The sequence below is a fragment of the Malurus melanocephalus genome, unplaced genomic scaffold (genome assembly GCF_030028575.1).
Source record: "Malurus melanocephalus ecotype Western Australia unplaced genomic scaffold, MMel_1.1 scaffold_435, whole genome shotgun sequence".
Classification (NCBI taxonomy): domain Eukaryota; kingdom Metazoa; phylum Chordata; class Aves; order Passeriformes; family Maluridae; genus Malurus; species Malurus melanocephalus.
In genome coordinates this window covers 499,112-517,151 of record NW_026623667.1, presented here as the reverse complement: position 1 = coordinate 517,151, position 18,040 = coordinate 499,112, and the positions used below count along the sequence as shown (strand labels likewise).

Below are 18,040 nucleotides of genomic sequence, written 5' to 3'. Positions count from 1 at the left end.
AGGAACTGGAGAGTTACAAAGCCCCACAAAAACAGGACCAGTAAATTAAAACTTCTGGGTTTTTTCCACTGCAAAACCCCATGAATCTGAACCCAATCACAGAGAAAGCAAGACTGCACAGGTCAAAACAGAACAGCTGATGATGCTAATTTGCATGTTTTCCTGGAAATGAGAGTTAAGCCTGAGAGAACACAAACCACAGGTGGGCACTTTTGATAACTCACAAGACTCAGCTGCTCCAAACAAGTAAGAACACATTTTCTGAGCCTCACAGAGTTTAAACCCTTCCTTTTTGTGAAGAATGTTCTTTTTTTTTTTTTAAGAAACCTCCTCCTGAGACAGTGTTTATACACTTTCAATCTGTGTCTGCTCTTCAGTGTCCACCATTCTGAGCACCYTCCAAGGCTGCCACTCACCAGATGTGACAGCAGCAGAGGATGGGAGTGTGGCATAAACCTTCACAGAGTCTGTGACCTGCAGGACAGAGATGCTGCCATCGGACAGGCAGATGGCCACCATGGCAGGAATGGCAGGGTTCCACTTCAGGTCATTGACCACAGCTGCACTTCCCGAGTCCTTGGCCAGTTTGTGATAAGCAAATGCATGTTTCTGCTGCTTTGCCTTTTAGGAAAAACAAATACACAAGAGAGTAAGAGCAGAGCACAAAATCAAACTCTCCTGAAGTCGCAGTTCAAAGCAGTTTTGATCTGCCTATAAATTAATGACTGATAAAGACAAGCAGATTTTGAGTTTATTGATCAACTCCTTTACAAGACATCTCTACAGAGACAGAAAATCCCATCCCAGCTACACCTCTCCTCTGCTGTATTTTGAAAAAAAAAACCCCAAACCAAAGCCAAACCCACTCGGCATGTGCTGTACCTGATTTAGGAATGTRCGGACATCAAAAAAGCTGATGAAGGAACCAATCTCGTTGGACATCATACAGACAGACAGGGTGAGATTGTCACAGCTCAGAGCCAGGTGCTGCATAGGGAACTTCATGGGAACCACAGTACTCTGAATATTCTCCACTTAAAACACAAAAGGAAAGGAAGATGGAATGAAGGGGACAAATTTAAATAGCAAGAATGGTTCTTGTAAAATAATACAACAAATTTATGCAAAAACCATCAGTCTCATTAACAGCAGCTATCAAAGGTAACAAGTAGAAAAACGGAATGAAAGCAAATCCATCTCYATCAATACAGTCTTGAGAGTTGCCAAATTCCTAGGAAAAGAAAATGCCACTTTCCTTCCTCAGYAACCTGAGTAATAACAAGTGGAAAGATTTTTGGCTTTATCTATGTATGTACAGAGTGGAACAGTTACTAAGGAGAATGAAATTTTGTACTCAGGTGCTGGGACAGTGGTTGCTCCCCCTCTCCTGGGCAGTTTCGTCAGAGTGGGTAACTCAGCGTGAGAACTCTGTGCCTTCACTCACACACATTCCTGACACATGCACAGCTCAAAGAATGGCTACCAACCCAGCAAAGAGTGGCTACAAATGTTTTTCCTACTTTCTCACACAAGAAACTGTGGCAATTCAAATGCCTGACAGAGMATGACAGGGATAAGCCCCATATCATAACCCCATATCATAAATCCCATATCAAGCTGTCTCTGCCAAAGCCATGAGATTTAAGTGTGTCTTACCAATTTTACTGGGATCTTCTCCTGGCTGTTTCTGCATGAGAAGATCTCTGGTGTGGAAGATCTGCAGGCTGGTCCCTCCACCAGCAAAGACCAGCCCATATTTGTTGGACACAGCAAGGAGGCTGGAGCGCTCTTTGGGGAGATCATCAGGAGAATCAAAGATGCGAACCTTCTTCAGTGCTCTGAACTGAAAATCCTGTTTGAGAGAGTTGGGAAGTAGATGCTCACAAAGGGACCAAGAGGAATAGTTTACTTTGGCTTCTCTAAGACAGTGAATGCAGGAGTTTCTCCACAAGAGCTGCAAAGCTCTGCCAAACACCCCAGCAGTCTCTGGCCACCCCATCACATTTTTTGTCTCATCTTTGAAAGATTGAGGTCACACCACATTGTTTATCCATTAGTTAAATCTCTCTTGCACCCAGTGCCACTGATCATAAAATCTGCAGGAGCTGAATCTGTCTGGGACACCTGACCTTCTCATGAGCACACCAAAACTAACCAAGGGATACAGAGAAAAAGAGAAGGAGAAGGGAATAAAGAAAATTTAGAACAGAACTGAACAAAACTCGCTGCTACAAGGCACACATTTGGTAACATATATACCAATAACTCCAATCAAGCACCTGAGTTACTCCCAGATTACTACCACTAAATAAGTACATTCCTGCCACCTGAGGGTGTATAAACTCAGAAACTTCTGCAAAACAAACAGGCCAGCTAGTCTGGTTTTGAGGGCAGAAAGCAACTGGACAACTCACAATTGCTCCAGGAATCTGCTCCCCCATGTCCCTGCTTAACACTGGGTGACACAGGACAGGCTAGGCTGGCACCACACAGCAAGACTCCAGCTCACACTGCTCCACAGCCACACACACTGCTCCCAAAGCCAGGAGATTCCCAGCACAAGGCATGCTGACAGAAGGAGTTAGAAACGCATCTCTCTTCTTCCAGAACAAGATTCCTCCAACTCTCCTTCACCCCTGAAACTGCGTGAAGCCAGGTTGGATGAGGCTTGGAACAACCTGGTCTGATGAAAGGTGTTCSTGCCCGTGGCAGGGGTTAGAACGAGATGAGATCTACGGTCCCTTCCAACACAAACCATTCWGTGATTCCTTCCCCAGGCATTAAAGACTCCCCTACACCAAGGCCATGCCAGCCTTTCTTTTCCATCTCACAGGCTTGTACCACACTCTGCTGGAAAGTCCTCAAATACTAGAAAGTCCTCAAAATTGCCCAGAAAGGGTGTGGAGTAYCCCTCAMTGGAGATATTCCAGACCCGTSTGGACGCAATTCTGTGCTATGTGCTGTGGGATGACCCGGTCTGAGCAGGCAGGTTTGACCCACTGTGGTCCCTTCCAGCCCGACCCATTCTAGCACTGATTCACATACACTGTAAGGATGCCTCAAAAAGCCCCGGCCATGTCCCGAGCCGACCCTCCCGGTTTGTCAGCCCCACGCTCCCACCCAAGCGGCCCCCAGAACCCACCACCACTCGCAGACCAGGCCGAGTCCTCCCCAAGYCCCGCTCCCCTCCGGCTCCACGCCAAGGCCCCCGGCCCGAGCCAAACGGCCTGTCAGCCTTCCCCGCGGCGGGCTGCCCTTTTACAGCTCCCACTCTCCCCGTGCCTCACCTTCATCTCCCGATCGGGGATCACGTCCATGTCGTCCCCCATGGCGGCCCCGCSGCCGCGGTCCCGCCGCCCGCGCCCCGCCGGGAGAGCCCTTCGCCACTTCCGCTTCCGGCGGAGCCGCTCTGGCCGCCGCTCTCGSTGCTCCGGGTCCTCCCGCCGGGTCCTCCCCCGCTACAGCTGTTCCTAATAAAGCCTTTTTTCACAGAGTCAACCAGGTTGGARAAGATCTCTGAAATCATSGAGCCCAGCTGTGACCGATCACCACCTTTTCAACCAGCGCAGCGTACTGAGTGCCGCGTCCAGTCGTTCCTTGGGSCCCYYSSSGGRMCGKKRMYYCSGSMMCYYCMMMRRWWKSCCKKTYCMAWKWYYWAATCAYCCTTTCCTCCCAATTCCTCCCAATTTCCAGCCTGGCGCAGTTTAAGGCTGTGCTCTCTCGCGCTGATTTTTCCACACGTTCTGAGGCGGTGGGAGCAGAAGGAGCCCCCTGCCCCGCTCCGTCTGAGGGGCCGCATCCCCTGAGGGGACAGACCCTGAGCGGACAGGACAGCCCCTGAGGGGACAGCCCCTGAGGGGACAGACCCTGAGGGGACAGATCCTGAGCGGACAGGACAGCCCCTGAGGGGACAGACCCTGAGCGGACAGACCCTGAGGGGACAAACCCTGATGGGACAGACCCTGAGCGGACAGACCCTGAGGGGACAAACCCTGATGGGACAGACCCTGAGCGGACAGGACAGCCCCTGAGGGGACAGACCCAGAGCGGACAGACCTTAAGGGGACAGATCCTGAGGGGACAGACCCTGAGCGGACAGACCCCGCTGTGGCCAGGGACGGGCTCTGGCTGTCCCTGCCAAGCCATGGTGGAGCCACCAGCCCTTGGTGAGGGGGAGTTTCGATGCTTTTCCTGAAYCAGAGATCTAATGTTGCTTCAAGTCTGAAGAATCACAAAAAATCCAGCGAAGGAAGGGATGCTCAAGGATCATTAAATCCATCTCCTGACTCTGCAAGCACAACCCAAGGATCCCACCAGGTCCCTGAGAACCTTGTCCAGGCGCTCCTGGAGCTCTGGCAAATTTGGGGCCTTGACCATTCCCTGGGGAGCCTGTTCAGTACYCCACMCCACCCTCTGGGGCAATAACCTTTTCCTAATTCCAACCTAACCCTCTCCTGACACAGTTTCGTGTCTTTCCTCTGGTAAAATCCTGCTCCCTTGGCATGGGCTACAATGGGAGTGCAGGGATATCCTGGGTCAGTACCTGCACAGCACCGATTTAGGGTGGCCGAGCTGGAATCATGGAAGCTCTGCAAACTGGAACAGCCTTACTGTGCTCCAGGACCACACAAAAACAGTTTGTGGGGGCTTGATCACACCAGGTGCTTGATTTCTTTACCTGCTYCTCAAGTTTTGAGGGGCTCAGCTCCCACTTAGACAGAAGGTCAGCACTCAGCCCTCTGGGACACTTTGAGAAGGGCTGTTTCCAGCTCGAGCAGGTCATTCTCTTTTTCAGGACCAAAAAGGACATGGATTCCCACAGAGACAAACAGCGATGGCTTTGGGCAGTGACCTGCACTGTGGCAAACCACATTCAAATTTCCCTCGTGTAACACACTTCCTTTATTTTCTAACTGAACAACAGCTCCAACACACGTGGCCAGGAAAAGCAGGTGCATTCCCAGAGGCTACCAGGTAGCAGGACACAGACATGGGGCTCTGATCTCAGGGAAATCCTGTGCTTTTGAGAAACACATGGMAAAGAAGTGTATCCAGCCATTCCCCAGGAAGCCTGATCTCCCCTTTTGATAATTCACATCAGACAAGAACCTCAGGCAATTGCTTCAACAGAGAGAATTAAAAAAAAAAAAAAAAACCAAAAAAACAGCCTCCTTCAAGAGACATATTGCAAGTGTCTGCTCTCAATAAACAAGTTATTCCTTAAAACAAGCACTGGCACCTGCTCTTTTTCAGTAAGACAGGAAAAAGCGCCAGCTTTCAGGAGGTGGCCTCTGCATTTCATCACACAAACTCCACRGCTTTCAGTCAGTTATTACAGATAAAGATCAGATCAAGACAGTCCAAACCTAGCTCCAGGATCTGTTTAAGGGTTTATATTAACAGACTTGGAAACCAGCTCCCTTAATCTGCAACCAATCATATGGACTGAGCTTCAGAGGAGATAACAATATACACTGACACACAGGGTAGCTTCAGAAGATTTATTTTCAGTTCTTGAAGTAGACTGGTGCTGCTTTTGCTCATAATTTTTCTCCCCCTTACAGTTTTGGTTTTTGCACAAACAGTAGTGAGAATGTTTTTGTTGTGTCTTTTCTTTATTTAAAAGTGCAGCCTTTGGCAGGAACAATCAGCCTAGTACAATTAATCAYCTTTATTTCCTTTTAAAAAAATGTACTTATTAAACCATGATTTAAAAAAGTTAAAAGCTGTCAAGAACGTTTAATAARAGAGTAGGGAAAGGGCAAAGAGCAAACACCTGGATTCCAGAAATTGTGTATGGAACAAGAATCACCCCAGTAACCAGAGCATGGATAGCACAGTCCCAGCTCATATTCCACACTTAGAGCCGTTCTTATTTTGCAGACTTGAGGGCTTGTCCCTCAGGGAAATGGACAGTCCCAGGGTACCAAGCTGAAACACGCACAGRGAGGTCTGCAAAAATCAGGGGGCCAGAGCAGCTGCCTGAGGACAGATCCTCATCTGCAGCTGGTCTGGTAGGGCTCAGTTTGGTCACTCAGCTTCCTTTCACCYGAAGGTTTCACTTGCCCCAGGCATCCTGTGGGGCTACAAAGGCATCACAGCTTGTTTCTGCATCTCATGGACGGGACAATCACCTGCTCAGAGGTTACACTCTTGGTCAGACCCAAATTGAGATTTATCAGGGAGGGGGTCCTCGGGGTGGTTTTAACCATCCCCCTTTGCAGTGGCTGGTGGGGGACCCTAAGATCTGCCTGCAGGATGAGCCCCTGGAGCAGACACAAGCTGTCCCTGCAGGCAGCGGTGCCCACTCCAAAGGCTGGGCAGGCAAATCTCTGTGTCCAAGCACATTCCCACATTCCCCTTATCATCAGACAGTCGTGGGAGCCTGATTTGCATTTTGGGGAGGTCAGGAGRGGAAGGACTAAATCTGAAGTAGGAAGGGGGGGATGGAGCAGAGAAGGCACTTAAGTCTTTGCACCCTGAAGCTGCTCTCAGGGGCTTTGTCTAYGTCTGGCAGCAAGGACCATTAGGAACCTGTTGTGATAAGCACAGCCCTGAATCCACATGCTGGGAACAAAAGAGCTCCTCGTCTAAGAAATGCAGGAAGGGCAGAGGAAAGAGTAAAATCCCAKGGTATTTTTTGTTCTTTTTGGTCTCACATTACACTTGGTGCTACAGCTTCTGTCTAACAGATCACACTGGCTAAGGGATGCAGCAGAAAGACATGAGCTGGGGGTCTCCAGCTTCCCTTTCTGTTCCTCTAAGGCAGGTTAGTTGAAAACTAGGACTGTCCACAGTAAAGAGTAAGGAAGCACAGGTAACCTCTGTTACAGACCAGCAAAGCAAACAGTGCCCATTTTATAGCTTGTCTTCTTCAAGGGAGGCTGGCTATGTCTCTCTCTGGAGGTGGACCAGAACGTTTTGGGTTTCTTTCRTTGGCTTTTCCTTCAAACATCATGACCCTGCAAAACACAACAGATACTGCCAATTTAGAAAAAAAAAAAAAGAAAAAAAAAAAAAAAGCAAATTCATGATTATCCATCATTGAGGGTGGCATTATTTGCTGGAAAAGAGCATCTGGCTCTCCTGCAAAGGGCACCCGATAATTAATAAGGGAGGGAAAGCCAACAGAGGGCAGTGCTGCCAGGCTGGCTTTTCCAGCAGCTACCAGGATGGGTTCCCGAAGTCTCTGCCGGTTTCCCTCTCAGAGCCCAGAGGATTAGCACATTTKATTTAGACAGCCACTTCCGAAATCCCCTGGGCACACACTGCATGCCAAATACTCCTGATGCGTAAAAGCAAATAGCACTCCTGGCCCACCTTGCACATACCCACACAGCAGAGCATTCAGAAGCCAACACMGAGCAAGCAGCAGCAGCAATTTCAGCCAGGGGAGAGAGCAAAAACAAGGAGCAAGGCACTGSCTGTAGGAATCTCAAGCATTTTGCAACCACTAGCATTGTCTTCCTCCCTGAGGACTGGAGCTACGCTGGGAATGCCAGCTGCCTCGATGGATCAAAGGCTGCACTGCTCTTAGGACGAGTTTTACATTTCTGCTCCTGCTGTACAGAGTCCTGCAGACAATGGGGTGTCTGTTAGCAAGAGAAGGGACCTGTTTGTGAAAACTGTTGCAGTTGGGAGGAGGGATGGAAGATACGGGACAGGCTGCAGGYTCAGTCTGGTTCTGGTGGAGAAAAAGGAGGAGCAGGGATGTCAGAAGTCAGTGTGTGCTTGGAAGAGGAGCATCCCAACACAGACACAGCACACAGTGCAGAGACTCTGCCAGCAACCACATCCCAGCTTAGAGAAACCACGTGAGAGGTGGGTGCAAGATCCTTCCTCCCAACCTGCCCTGAGAGYTGGCTGTGTTTCTAAAGCTGCCTTCAAAAAAGGGTAAGGAGGATGGAGAGGATCAGCTCCTATTCATGGTTTCAGACACAAAAGCAGGGCCAGCCTCTGAGCTGTGAAAGGAAACGCYGGGCTTCAATGGGATGGAGATGGAGCCAAGCGAGTGTTTGGAAGCCATTTGTTAGAGCAGCACTTTCAGAGCCCTGTTGAGAGGGCAGAGGGGGCCGTGGGAGGCTAGTGCTGGCAGCCTGTACCACAGAAAACCTCTCCCAGCACGAGCCAGCTGTTTCAAGCATGTGTCCCATCTCCATCTACTGCCCAAAGTCAAGCAGAGATGGAGCATGCTGTGGGAAACAGGAGCCAGCACTACTGGTGGTGGCAGGACCATCATTCACTGCTCAAGTCCTGCCACCATCCACAGGGGAAGCCCGTGACCCCAAAGCCAGCAGGAACCTCAGGGAAGAGACAGGGGAAAGCCCTGCASTGCTGAATGGCTGCACAGCCTGGGGAAAGGAGGGGGATGGCTCCCCTGGAGCACATGGGAGGGAGCCTGTGCTAACACACAGCGGGCAGCTCTGCTGGGAGCACTCACTGCTGGACATGGGCTCACACACCCTCCCCTGGCACCCTGCAGAGCCCCCTGCACCAGGATCCTCATCTCCCCAATGAACACCGAGTGTGCACAGCCCCAGCTCCACAGACAGAACAGCCTGTGCTTCCCAACACAGCAGCTCGGGTCCTGCTGGGCTCCCCCGCCCCGCTCCATCCCGGGACTCACAGTTTCAGCACAGCAGAGCGTTTCCCAAGCATCATGTTGACAAAGTCCTGGTACGAGATGGTGTCGCTGACCCCTCCAGTCACCTCGGAGATCATCTTCTTCAGTTCGAGGTGGGTCTTTGGAGCCCCCAGCTTCTCCATCATTCTTTTGACAGACATCAAATCTGCAAGAGCGAGGTAATCGCTGCTGTCAAGAGGTAACCCCAGACCAAYCCTAGGGCCATGAGTTCCCACCCCAGGCCACCTCACCTGTGCGCTCTGTGGCCAACAGCATTAAGCTGTTGCCAAAGGCCACGAGAAGCCTTCCAGTGCAGCTCACTGCCACTCTGCCCTGAACAAAGCATCACTTCCCAGTGAAACAGCTCAGGGTAAAAGCACCACACACTCAGAGAAGAGGGATAACTCTCCAAGTGCTCCAGACACACGTGGGGACAGTGCTCTACAGTGCTCTTTAGCTGGGAGTGTGGTGCCAAGAATCACAAGGATGGGGAGGAGGGAAGCAACACCGGGGTTAAAGCTGGAGACAAACACGCAGTGGGGAGCAGACGCCCCTGCCCATCGCCCCAGGCCACTTCCTCCCATTGCAGCGCTGCCTGCTGAGACCTGCGGGCCCCTTCCCTCCCGGAAACCCTGAGTCAGGCTTCTTCCAGCTCCCCACAGGCTTCATTTCAGCTGGAGGACTTGTGGAGGAGGGGAACCAGGCAGCAGCTTCCCACAAGGGCACAGCACACAAGTGGTTACATTTCAGTGTCAGCTCCGGCCCTGCAGGAGGCTGGAACTTTACGTAACTGGTGCTTTTTGGACCCAAAGCAGGGCTGCTCAGCTGAGCCAGACTCACACCCAAGTCCTTCGCTTCCCTCCACTCCCCTCCTTGCAAAGCAAAGAGCTTGTCTGCACCACAAGTGCTCATGGATTTATACAACTCCTGCCTCAAGCCCAGCAAACCCTGGTATTGTCCAAGTTCTGCAGGTTTCCAGCTTTGAATTCCTATCTTCCCAGCAGAGCATTGAGAAGAAGAACTCAGTGGAGGAAAAGGGAGAAGAAAAAAACATTTAGAGCAGAAAGAAGTGGAAGAGATAAACAGAACGTCAGGAGAACAGCACTGAGAAGAGCTTAGATCTTGAAGTAGGCAAGGAGAGACTGAGGAAGCTGAGAGGCAGGGGCTGGAGAGCCAAGGAAGCCCCTGGCTGGAGATCAGGATCCAAGCAAGGCTGGACACAGGAAAAGCCCACAAGCTTTCCTCCTCAGCACCACGAATGCAGAGGGCATTCAGCAGCAGGTTCAGCAGCAGACAGGCTCTTCCAGCCCAGCATCCCTCAGAGTCACTCACCAATCTCGCCTTGGTTGTTCAGGTCAAACTCCATGTATTTCTCTGGAAGAGACAGAATTAAGTTAACAGGACTCTTGAGCAGGGAGTGTGCAGAACTTTGGAGCACTGCCTGCTTATGGCAATGAAATAAAACATTTGGGGATAAGAYTGATATACTGCTGAATGCAAAGTGCAGAGGGGGAGGCATCTCAAGGCCTGGTTGTAGCACCCTTATCTCAGTTCTAGGGCTCTAGAGTTAAGTGCTCTGTGATTGTGGTTGCTCTTCATTTAAGCTCAGGGAAAACACTGGCATGAGAACAAGGTATCAGCTGGCCATGAACAGCGTTAAAAGGTTTCCAGCCAGAAAAACAAAGCTCTGGAACAGCCTCCCAGAAGGAGCAGCAAGGAAAACAAACSCCTGAGCACTCCCGAGATGAAGCTTGAGCGGATTAGGAGGGGGATTAGATGACGCAGTTGCCTGCAATAACGAGGGACAGACTCCACAGTGCTCCCAAAACTGTGCTCGCTCCCAGAGCACCACCTGCYAGGAGAGATGCTCAAGGACCACATCAAGAGGGCAAAGCCAAGAACATGCCTGGGCACAGGGATGCTGGAGCAGGTTGTTTGCCCTTCCAGCCTGCTGGCAAACACTGCTGACTTGAGCAACTCCAGCATTCTCAGGGAGAGGCAGAGCTTACTCCAGAAGGTCTGGTTAGATTTGCAGGATAAAAAACTCACATGCTGTAACAAGCAGAGCACTGATTTGACTTCAAAAATTCAGGAATCCAGACCTGTGCAGTTTCTGCCCTTCGAAGTAGCACACCTGAGCTTCCTACAMACTCCCCCACTCCTTGCTAGCTGTTCCCCATTTAGACTTTAAGCTCTTCAGGCAAGGATTTGTCTGTCTTACAGACTATACAGCTCCCACTACCACAGGGGGCCCCCCATCACCTCAGCTCTGCTAAATGGAAAGAGCAAGATGCCTGCTGGCAGCATCCATCCATGCTGAGCTGGAGCAATCACCCTGCAGTCAGTACTTGCATCCCACAACAGCCTTGGAGGACTTAAATTAACCAAGCCTTTCCAGGGTGCTCCTTTGCCCCAGGAAGGAAAAGGGAAAAGACCTTTTGCCTCTGCTCCAGGGATACCAGCAAGCACATGAGCATGAACAGAGAAGTGGCAGGCTAATTTAAGGGACCAAAGGAAAGAGTGGTTATTTCACATATCAGAAATGTGTGTGGTCCTGTGTCTTCCCAGGACCAAAGGAAATTGCTGGGTTAACGGGACTGATGGGCAGGAGGCAGAGGAATGGCTTGGCACACCTTCACCTGGGTCTCAGCCCACGGATTACTGCTGCCATGAGCAGACCAGGGCATGTTCACGCTTCAGGCAGGAGTAAACGTCTCCCTTCAAGCATCAAACAACCAATCCTAGATTAATTTGGGGCTATAACACACGTGCTTAGGGGCCAGAGTGATGTTTGATGTGGGACTGCCTCTCCCCACACTCTGCCTCACCACAAAGACCTTGTGCAGATGAGCTGCCACCTCCCTGGCCAGGGTCAGGCAYCCCTGCACATGCCTGGGGACACAAACCCTGCTCGGCCATGTCCATGCCCAGCACATGTTTTCTTTTCTTCTCAGCTGACACTCAGCCAAAAGTGCAGAGAACAGAGGCAGCTTTACATCAGCCTCAGCTCACACATTCATGTTTCCCTCCCACCCCAGCAGTGGGGATTTAGCGGGGCAAAAACCATACGTGGTCCCTCAATCACAAATGCTTTTACACAAACACTGCAYGGTGGCTCCGTCTTTGCCTCTCCCAGGCTGGGGAGTGGGGGAGGACAGTGGGAAGGACAGCAGAGAAGAAATATTCCCCCATCATCACACAATGAGCCGATTGTTGGGGGAGCTGGAGGAGGCGTTGGAGAGCGAGACAGGCCACGGAGACAAACTCACGAGGCCAGCAGGAGGAGATGCCAAAGGCTCTCGTTACAGGGAATTCTGTGCCTGTGACCTACAGTTGCAATGTTTGAAGAGCACCAATTGTGATGGGAAAAAAATAATGCGGGGCTGCAGCCAAAAGCCAAAGCCACACAAAAGGCAACACAAAAGAGACCGGGGAGCACAGGAGGCTCCTCTGTGCCCAGCGGTGTAAGGGATCACAAAACGCCAGCCAGCTTCTTCCTTGTTGGATTGCAAAGCCAAAATTCAAAGGGAAACAGCAGACARTGTCTGAAATGGAAGCAAGGTCAGGTTTTATTTGGTTAGAGCCAGGCTGAGGACAAGCCTCGAGGCAATGTGACGCAGAGGTGTGTTTTCTCAACTGCCTTCAGCCACTGCTTGGGAAGAAAGTGGGTACACCAGAATAACCTTGACAGATCTTGTCCTGTAACCAGTCTGGGGACAAACTCTAGAGGACTCCAGACTTTTGAGCTGTTTCTCTACCCCCTGTACAAGGAAAAGACCCAAACCTAAGCCCTAGATCTGCTGACCCACTGGAGCCAGGCTTTGGCCAGAAGTTGACATATTAGTGTTGTTCCCTCTGGTGTCAAGGGGCTGGGAAAGGACTAAAGAAACTTTTGGGAAGAGAAATTGCTCCAGAAAGCAGCTGAAACTTCTGTTCTGTGGAATGAGATCCTCCTGCTTATTGAAAAAAAAAAAGTCCACTATTGCATGGTCCATTATGCCAGTTAGCTCGCTGGGTAACTCGACAGAAACCATCCGCCTTTGCTGCTCCCCAGGGTTTTGCCCACGCAGCAGGTTTTGCAGTAACAGCAGCTGCYAGGCAGGATGGCTGTAGGGTGGCATGTCCCTGCCCTGCAAGTGGGAGAAGCACAAAGGCTTGCATGGAAAACACCTCTCTGGGGAGTTTCACMGAGCCCCACAAGCAAGGGGAGGCATCCATCCCAGCTCAGTCGCTTGTGTTTGGTAGAGAATCTCAGGATCTTGGTAAGATCCAAGTGCTGAGGAAAATAATCTGGTTCAGAGCAAACAGTAAGGCTCAAAGGACAGGGAAACCCTCCAGTTCTCACCTTTGAACATTGCCAGCTTCTCCTCCAGGTCTTTTTCATCACTGAACTTTGGGTCACAGAGAAACTCCTAAAACAGAAAAAAAAAATATCCCCAAGGTTAAAGATGCRAAGGAAAACACCCTGGAGGGAGCCTACAAAGGCAGCATTACCCAGAAGACCCGCATAATTCCAGAGGCACAGAGAGTGACTCAGAGAGTCACAGCTCAGCAACAGCACCAGGAGACTTGAAAAAGGGCTGAATCCCTGCACACCTTGTCATTAACATTCCAGGGCAAGGGGAATCCCTCTGATGTCTCACATTTCCCACTAGTAGCTTGTGAGAGGACTGAACTCCACCTGTTTTTGGAACAACTGTATGAAACCCTCTCTTTCTGCTCACTCAAGGTTTCAGCTCCCCACATCTCTGCTTAAGCACACTCAACATGTGGATTGGGCACTTATTTCTAGCAAGGGCTCCTAGTCCTTGCAAAAAGCACTCTTATCTCAGATTTCAAACTCTTAGATAAACTCAGAAGGCTTGCAAATAGAGCAGGCAAAGTTTGTAGAATGTCATACACACAAGAGGACAGGTATTTTGGGCTAAGGAACTCTCCCATACCAAATATCCATTTTATCCCCTTACCCTGCTCAGGCTGGGGAGGAAACCCTGGGTCACCTCTGCTCATCTGTCCCTAGCCACAGCTCAAAAACCTTCAGATACCCAAGAGAACAGACCAAGGCTTGCACAGCCAACTCTTCTGCTGTGCCCTGCCAGCAACACTCCCCGCAGCTGTGAGCAGCAGGGTCCTGCTCCTGTCCCTGCCCTCCCACACCACCCAGCTCCAGCCCAGCGCAGCTTAATGACTCGATCTGTGTTCAGCAACAACACCACATTCTTCAGGGTAGAAATCATTAACATCTGCACAGTTTATGCATGGCCTGTCCAGGAAAATCCCCTAGAGGGGTTTGGTGGATGGAGGGCTGAGGTTGTTCCCTACTCCAGGCACGTGTTCCTCAGCACTGCTCCCCATGCTCATGGGGAAGGCAGGAGTGGTCACCAAGAGCCTTGTGTGCTGGTCACTGTTGTCACCCTAATCCTGCTCCCGTGCTCTGGGTCTCTCCAGCCCACATACCTGGAGCTGCTCCCTCTTTTCTCAGTGGGACAGGGGAGCTTGGACCTGCCCAGAGAGTCCTCAAACCTTTCACTGCCAGTTAACCACTGCTACGGCACGTCTTTTACCTGCAGCTGAACTGGGGTTTTGTAGGAAGCTCACTGGGATGGACGTGACTGCCATCCCCTCCTCCCACCCTGGGAACTTCAGATGGGACACCAGAGACCACRGCCATCAAACCAGCATGACTCTGACTTCCCTCATCACCATGGTCACCAACTCAAATTGAGAGCTGTGSTGAAAAGCAACATTCCCGCTTCCTYCTTTTGCTCTCCTTTGCCAACTCAGTTTCATTTATCTCAGTTATTTCTACCCAGGGGTATCATTTACCAGCCCAGTACAAAGGGTCCAATTCAGCTTCAAGACCTGGGCTCAGGCAGCAGCAGAAGTCACCAGAGACCAGAGTAGTGTTACCTGCTGCCATTGCCACTGAATAGACTCTGGAGAAGGCAAACATCACCAAAAACCAAAACAGGGCCAAAACACCTCCTGACACCAGGTCACAGCAAACAGCTTCCACCTCCCAGMAGGACAGTGGATGTGAGGGCAGGGTCTCTGTGAGCAAGAAACGGTGAAGACTGAGGGGAATGCATCCAGATGTGATGGCTGAGGGAAATGTGCCCAGGAGCGCATCAGCCCCTGGCAGCCTGACAGGTGACACTGCACACAGGACTAGGACTCAGTTCCCTTGTGTTTCAGCTGAAGGGGGAATGGACAGCCCACCAGCACCTCAGCTCTGCTCCAGCTGCAAGGAAGCAACAAGGGGGTGTATTTGAAAGGCATTCCAGCCTTCACATTGTGTGTGAGCTGGGCTGTGACTGCGATAAGGCAAGCGCTCACAATGGCACACAGGAATTCAGTCCCCAGGGCCTGTGACTCAAACGCAGAGTGGCTGAAGTTCCTCCTAGAGCCCTTTGCCAAAGTTTCCATTTTAAGGGGCATGTTCTATTAATAAGAACTGCTTTATAAAAGCCTCTCCCCCGCTCCTGCCCTGAACAGCCTTCCCTGAACTGCTGAGAGACCTTTCTAAGCCAATAAACRCAGCCACACAAGTCCCAGCTACCTTCAAGACAACCTGGGCAAAGCCATATCCTTCCTCACTCCCCAAAAAGGTGACTCCAGCTGGCAGATCAAGCTCTCCCTGGGATGTTTAAGTGCTCAGTGCCAGCCACCCTGCCTGCTGGGGCTGGGAAGGGGCTGAGGGATGCTCATGCTTGCCCTGGATGGCAGAAGCAGGCACCTGCTCTCTAACAGGCTGAATTCCTTCCCCGCAGCCCAGCGCATTASAGGGTAAAACTAGGTTGAAACTAATCTGTGCTGGATTAGACCTGCCACCTTGATGCACGAGGCTGGACAATGTGATTGCATTGCCCGAAAAGAGGGGAACAACCAAGAGGGGAGCCCAGAGGAGAGTTTGAGGCTGGAAGGGAGAAGTCAGCACCAGGACTCAGCTATCCTTCAGCAGCACATGTGTAGTCAGCACACTGCCTTGCCAGATCCGTGTCCCAGTGAGAGCTCTGGGGTAGAAACCAGCCAGGAAAAYAGGGCTGGAGGCAGCTAAGTGTTAGGATGAGACAATGAGATTAAGCCTGATAGGAATTTGGCCTGATAGGTTTTATTAGGAGCACTTGACTGTTTTACAGCCTTAGGGCTCTTCAGTGCTTGGGAAACCCCCTCCCTGGCTCCAGCCACAGTATCAGCCCAAGTTTCCCTATCAGCACTTTGTCAGGGAGGCGTGAGGCTGTTTGCTGCACTCCCCCACWGCCACACAGAGCTGGCAAAGCAGAGCAGCGTGGGAGTTGCTGCCCAGAGCACGATGGCTTCTCAGGATCCCTGGGCATCTGCCACCCGTGCTATCTGCAGCTTGGCTTAGAGCTGCTCAAACCCTGTCTTGGAGCACTGAGCCAGCACACAGGGCAGCAAGGATGCAAACAAGCAGCTCTGTCAGCAGGAAGTCACAAAGCTTGTTTCATTTTTGTTATCCAAGCATCAGCCAAAGTAAAGGCCAAAAGTGGTGGAAGTTTTGGGGAGAGATAGGAGCCTATTCCCAGTATGGGAACAGGAACAGCCCCCAGCCCTGGGGCACAGCAGTGGCACACCAGCAACATCCCAATAAGCACGGCTTCCCAAACTCAGTCCTACAGCAGCTTAAGGATCATGAATCCACCTTGTGCCTGGGTGACACTGGAGGATGGCTCTGGAAAAGCAGAAACTGCAGTACTAGGTACAACACAGTCCTTTTGCCCCCAGCCTAAGGGCCAACACCACCTTGGCTAGGGGAAATATGTGAGACCCACCTACACAGCTCCTTGGTGCAGGGTGTGCTGTGTCTGCCTTCCAGCAGCAGCTTACAAAGGCTCTTTTTTACCTAAATGCTCTTATTCTACACCTTATGCCACGACACCTCTTTTCCCCCTCTTATCCGCAGCACATCCTAATTTCTAATTAATTGAGTAATTTCTAATGACCTAATTCCCTCTCCAGTGACCTAAACTTCACCTCTACTGTCTCACTGCTGTCTGGTGGAACATATTGGCAATTTTCACAGCTTAGTCAGTGTGAGGGCAAGGTGAGCCCATCATCTCCTCCGGGCTCTCATCTTGTGCAGCAATTTGATTTCTGCACTTGTAACACCAACGTGCCACTCACWACCCAGCACTGTTTGCTTCAAGGTTAAAACCTTCTTTTCACCCTCAGAACCGCTCTTAGCTGGGAGGGATGCCAACAGAACTGCCCGCACAGCCATGCCAAGCAAGGGACAGGGGAACCCTGAAGCTCGGGGGAGAGGACCTTGCCTAACCCTAGCATGAAGGGCACAAAGCCCAGTGCACTTTGCACTAATCCAGGAGCTGCTATTCCCCCTGCCCAAGGCTTGTGGGACGTCCAGCCATCCTGGGCTACACATTCACCCGGTGTAATGAAAAGCTAGGAAAGCTGGAGTTAGCTCTGAGCAGCAGAAACTTCACATTCTGAGAAGAAGAAGTTGAAACGTTCGATACAGCAGAGGGGAGGCTGAAGTTCTCCAGGAGAACAACAGCCCCCATTCTTGCTGGACCACGTTCCCAAAGGGAATTTCACAGCAGCMAGCCCCCAGGTGCCCACCAAACCGCTCGGACCTGCCGGGGTGCGGTGCACGGGGAGGAAAGAGCCGCCTGCGAGGCACCACCAGGGACGGAGAGCGATCTCCGTAGAAACCCCCTTCCTCCTCCGGCCGGATCCCCCTCTCCAGAGGGGCTCGGGCAGAGGGGTCCGCACTCACCGCCCCCCTCCTCCTCTTCCTCTTGCCCCGCCCGGCTCCGCTGCAGCCCCCTCCCCACGGGGATCGGCTCGGGAGGCGGCCCCAGCCCCACCTTGTTGATCTCCTCCAGCCGCCCGTCCTGCGGAGCCCTCCGCAGCCCCCCGCCGCTCGGCCGGCGCGGAGCCGCCATCGCACCGAACCTCCCCGTGCCCGCCGCCKCCTTAAATAGGGGCGGGCAGGGCCGGGCCGGGCCCTCCGCCCCCCGCCCTTAACCCGTTCTCCGCCCGGTGCTGGCAGCAGGCGGGTGGCGGAGTGTGCATCGCTCCGGGACGGCAAGCGTGGTACCCGCGGCGKGCTCCGAGTGCCCGAGAACGGGGGAGGCATTGCCTCAGAGAGAAGGGAACGGCTCCCTCTGCTCGCACCGCCCGCCGGGCGCTGCCCCGGGACAGCGGGGATCGCTCCGGAGCCGCCCCGGGTGCGGCATCGCCGCGCCGGTACCGGTACCGGCGGCAGAGAGACAGGGGCGATAAGGCACAGTCGCTCGCAGGTGCTGGATAAACCCTGGAGCGCCCGCAGCGGGAAAAGGGATGAGCCGMGGGACAGCCACGGCCGCGGTGATGACCCGGTCCCGGCCCGGGTCGCACGCCCCCGCGGTCTCAGCCTGACACCTTATGTTAAAAACA

At 52.1% G+C, this 18,040-nt stretch overlaps 2 protein-coding genes across 2 annotated transcripts in view; both read right to left on the bottom strand.

The window, feature by feature from the left end:
• NUP214 (nucleoporin 214) overlaps window positions 1-3,386 on the bottom strand; it is a 37,463-nt gene extending 34,077 nt beyond the window's left edge. The window contains exons 1-4 of the mRNA XM_057380063.1: window positions 3,288-3,386; window positions 1,657-1,852; window positions 883-1,034; window positions 354-621 (exon numbers count right to left, since the gene is read on the bottom strand). Coding sequence (XP_057236046.1) covers window positions 354-621; window positions 883-1,034; window positions 1,657-1,852; window positions 3,288-3,329 — 658 coding nt within the window. The 5' untranslated portion in view covers window positions 3,330-3,386. The remainder of the gene's footprint in view (window positions 1-353; window positions 622-882; window positions 1,035-1,656; window positions 1,853-3,287) is intronic.
• Window positions 3,387-5,494: 2,108 nt separating this feature from the next.
• AIF1L (allograft inflammatory factor 1 like) lies at window positions 5,495-17,586 on the bottom strand. Its single transcript, XM_057380084.1, has 5 exons — window positions 17,470-17,586; window positions 12,969-13,035; window positions 9,956-9,997; window positions 8,627-8,789; window positions 5,495-6,962 (listed from the first exon to the last, which is right to left on the bottom strand). Exons 1-5 carry the CDS (start codon window positions 17,545-17,547, stop codon window positions 6,875-6,877), a joined length of 438 nt encoding a protein of 145 aa, XP_057236067.1. The 5' UTR covers window positions 17,548-17,586; the 3' UTR covers window positions 5,495-6,874.
• Between the last annotated feature and the right edge of the window lie 454 nt (window positions 17,587-18,040).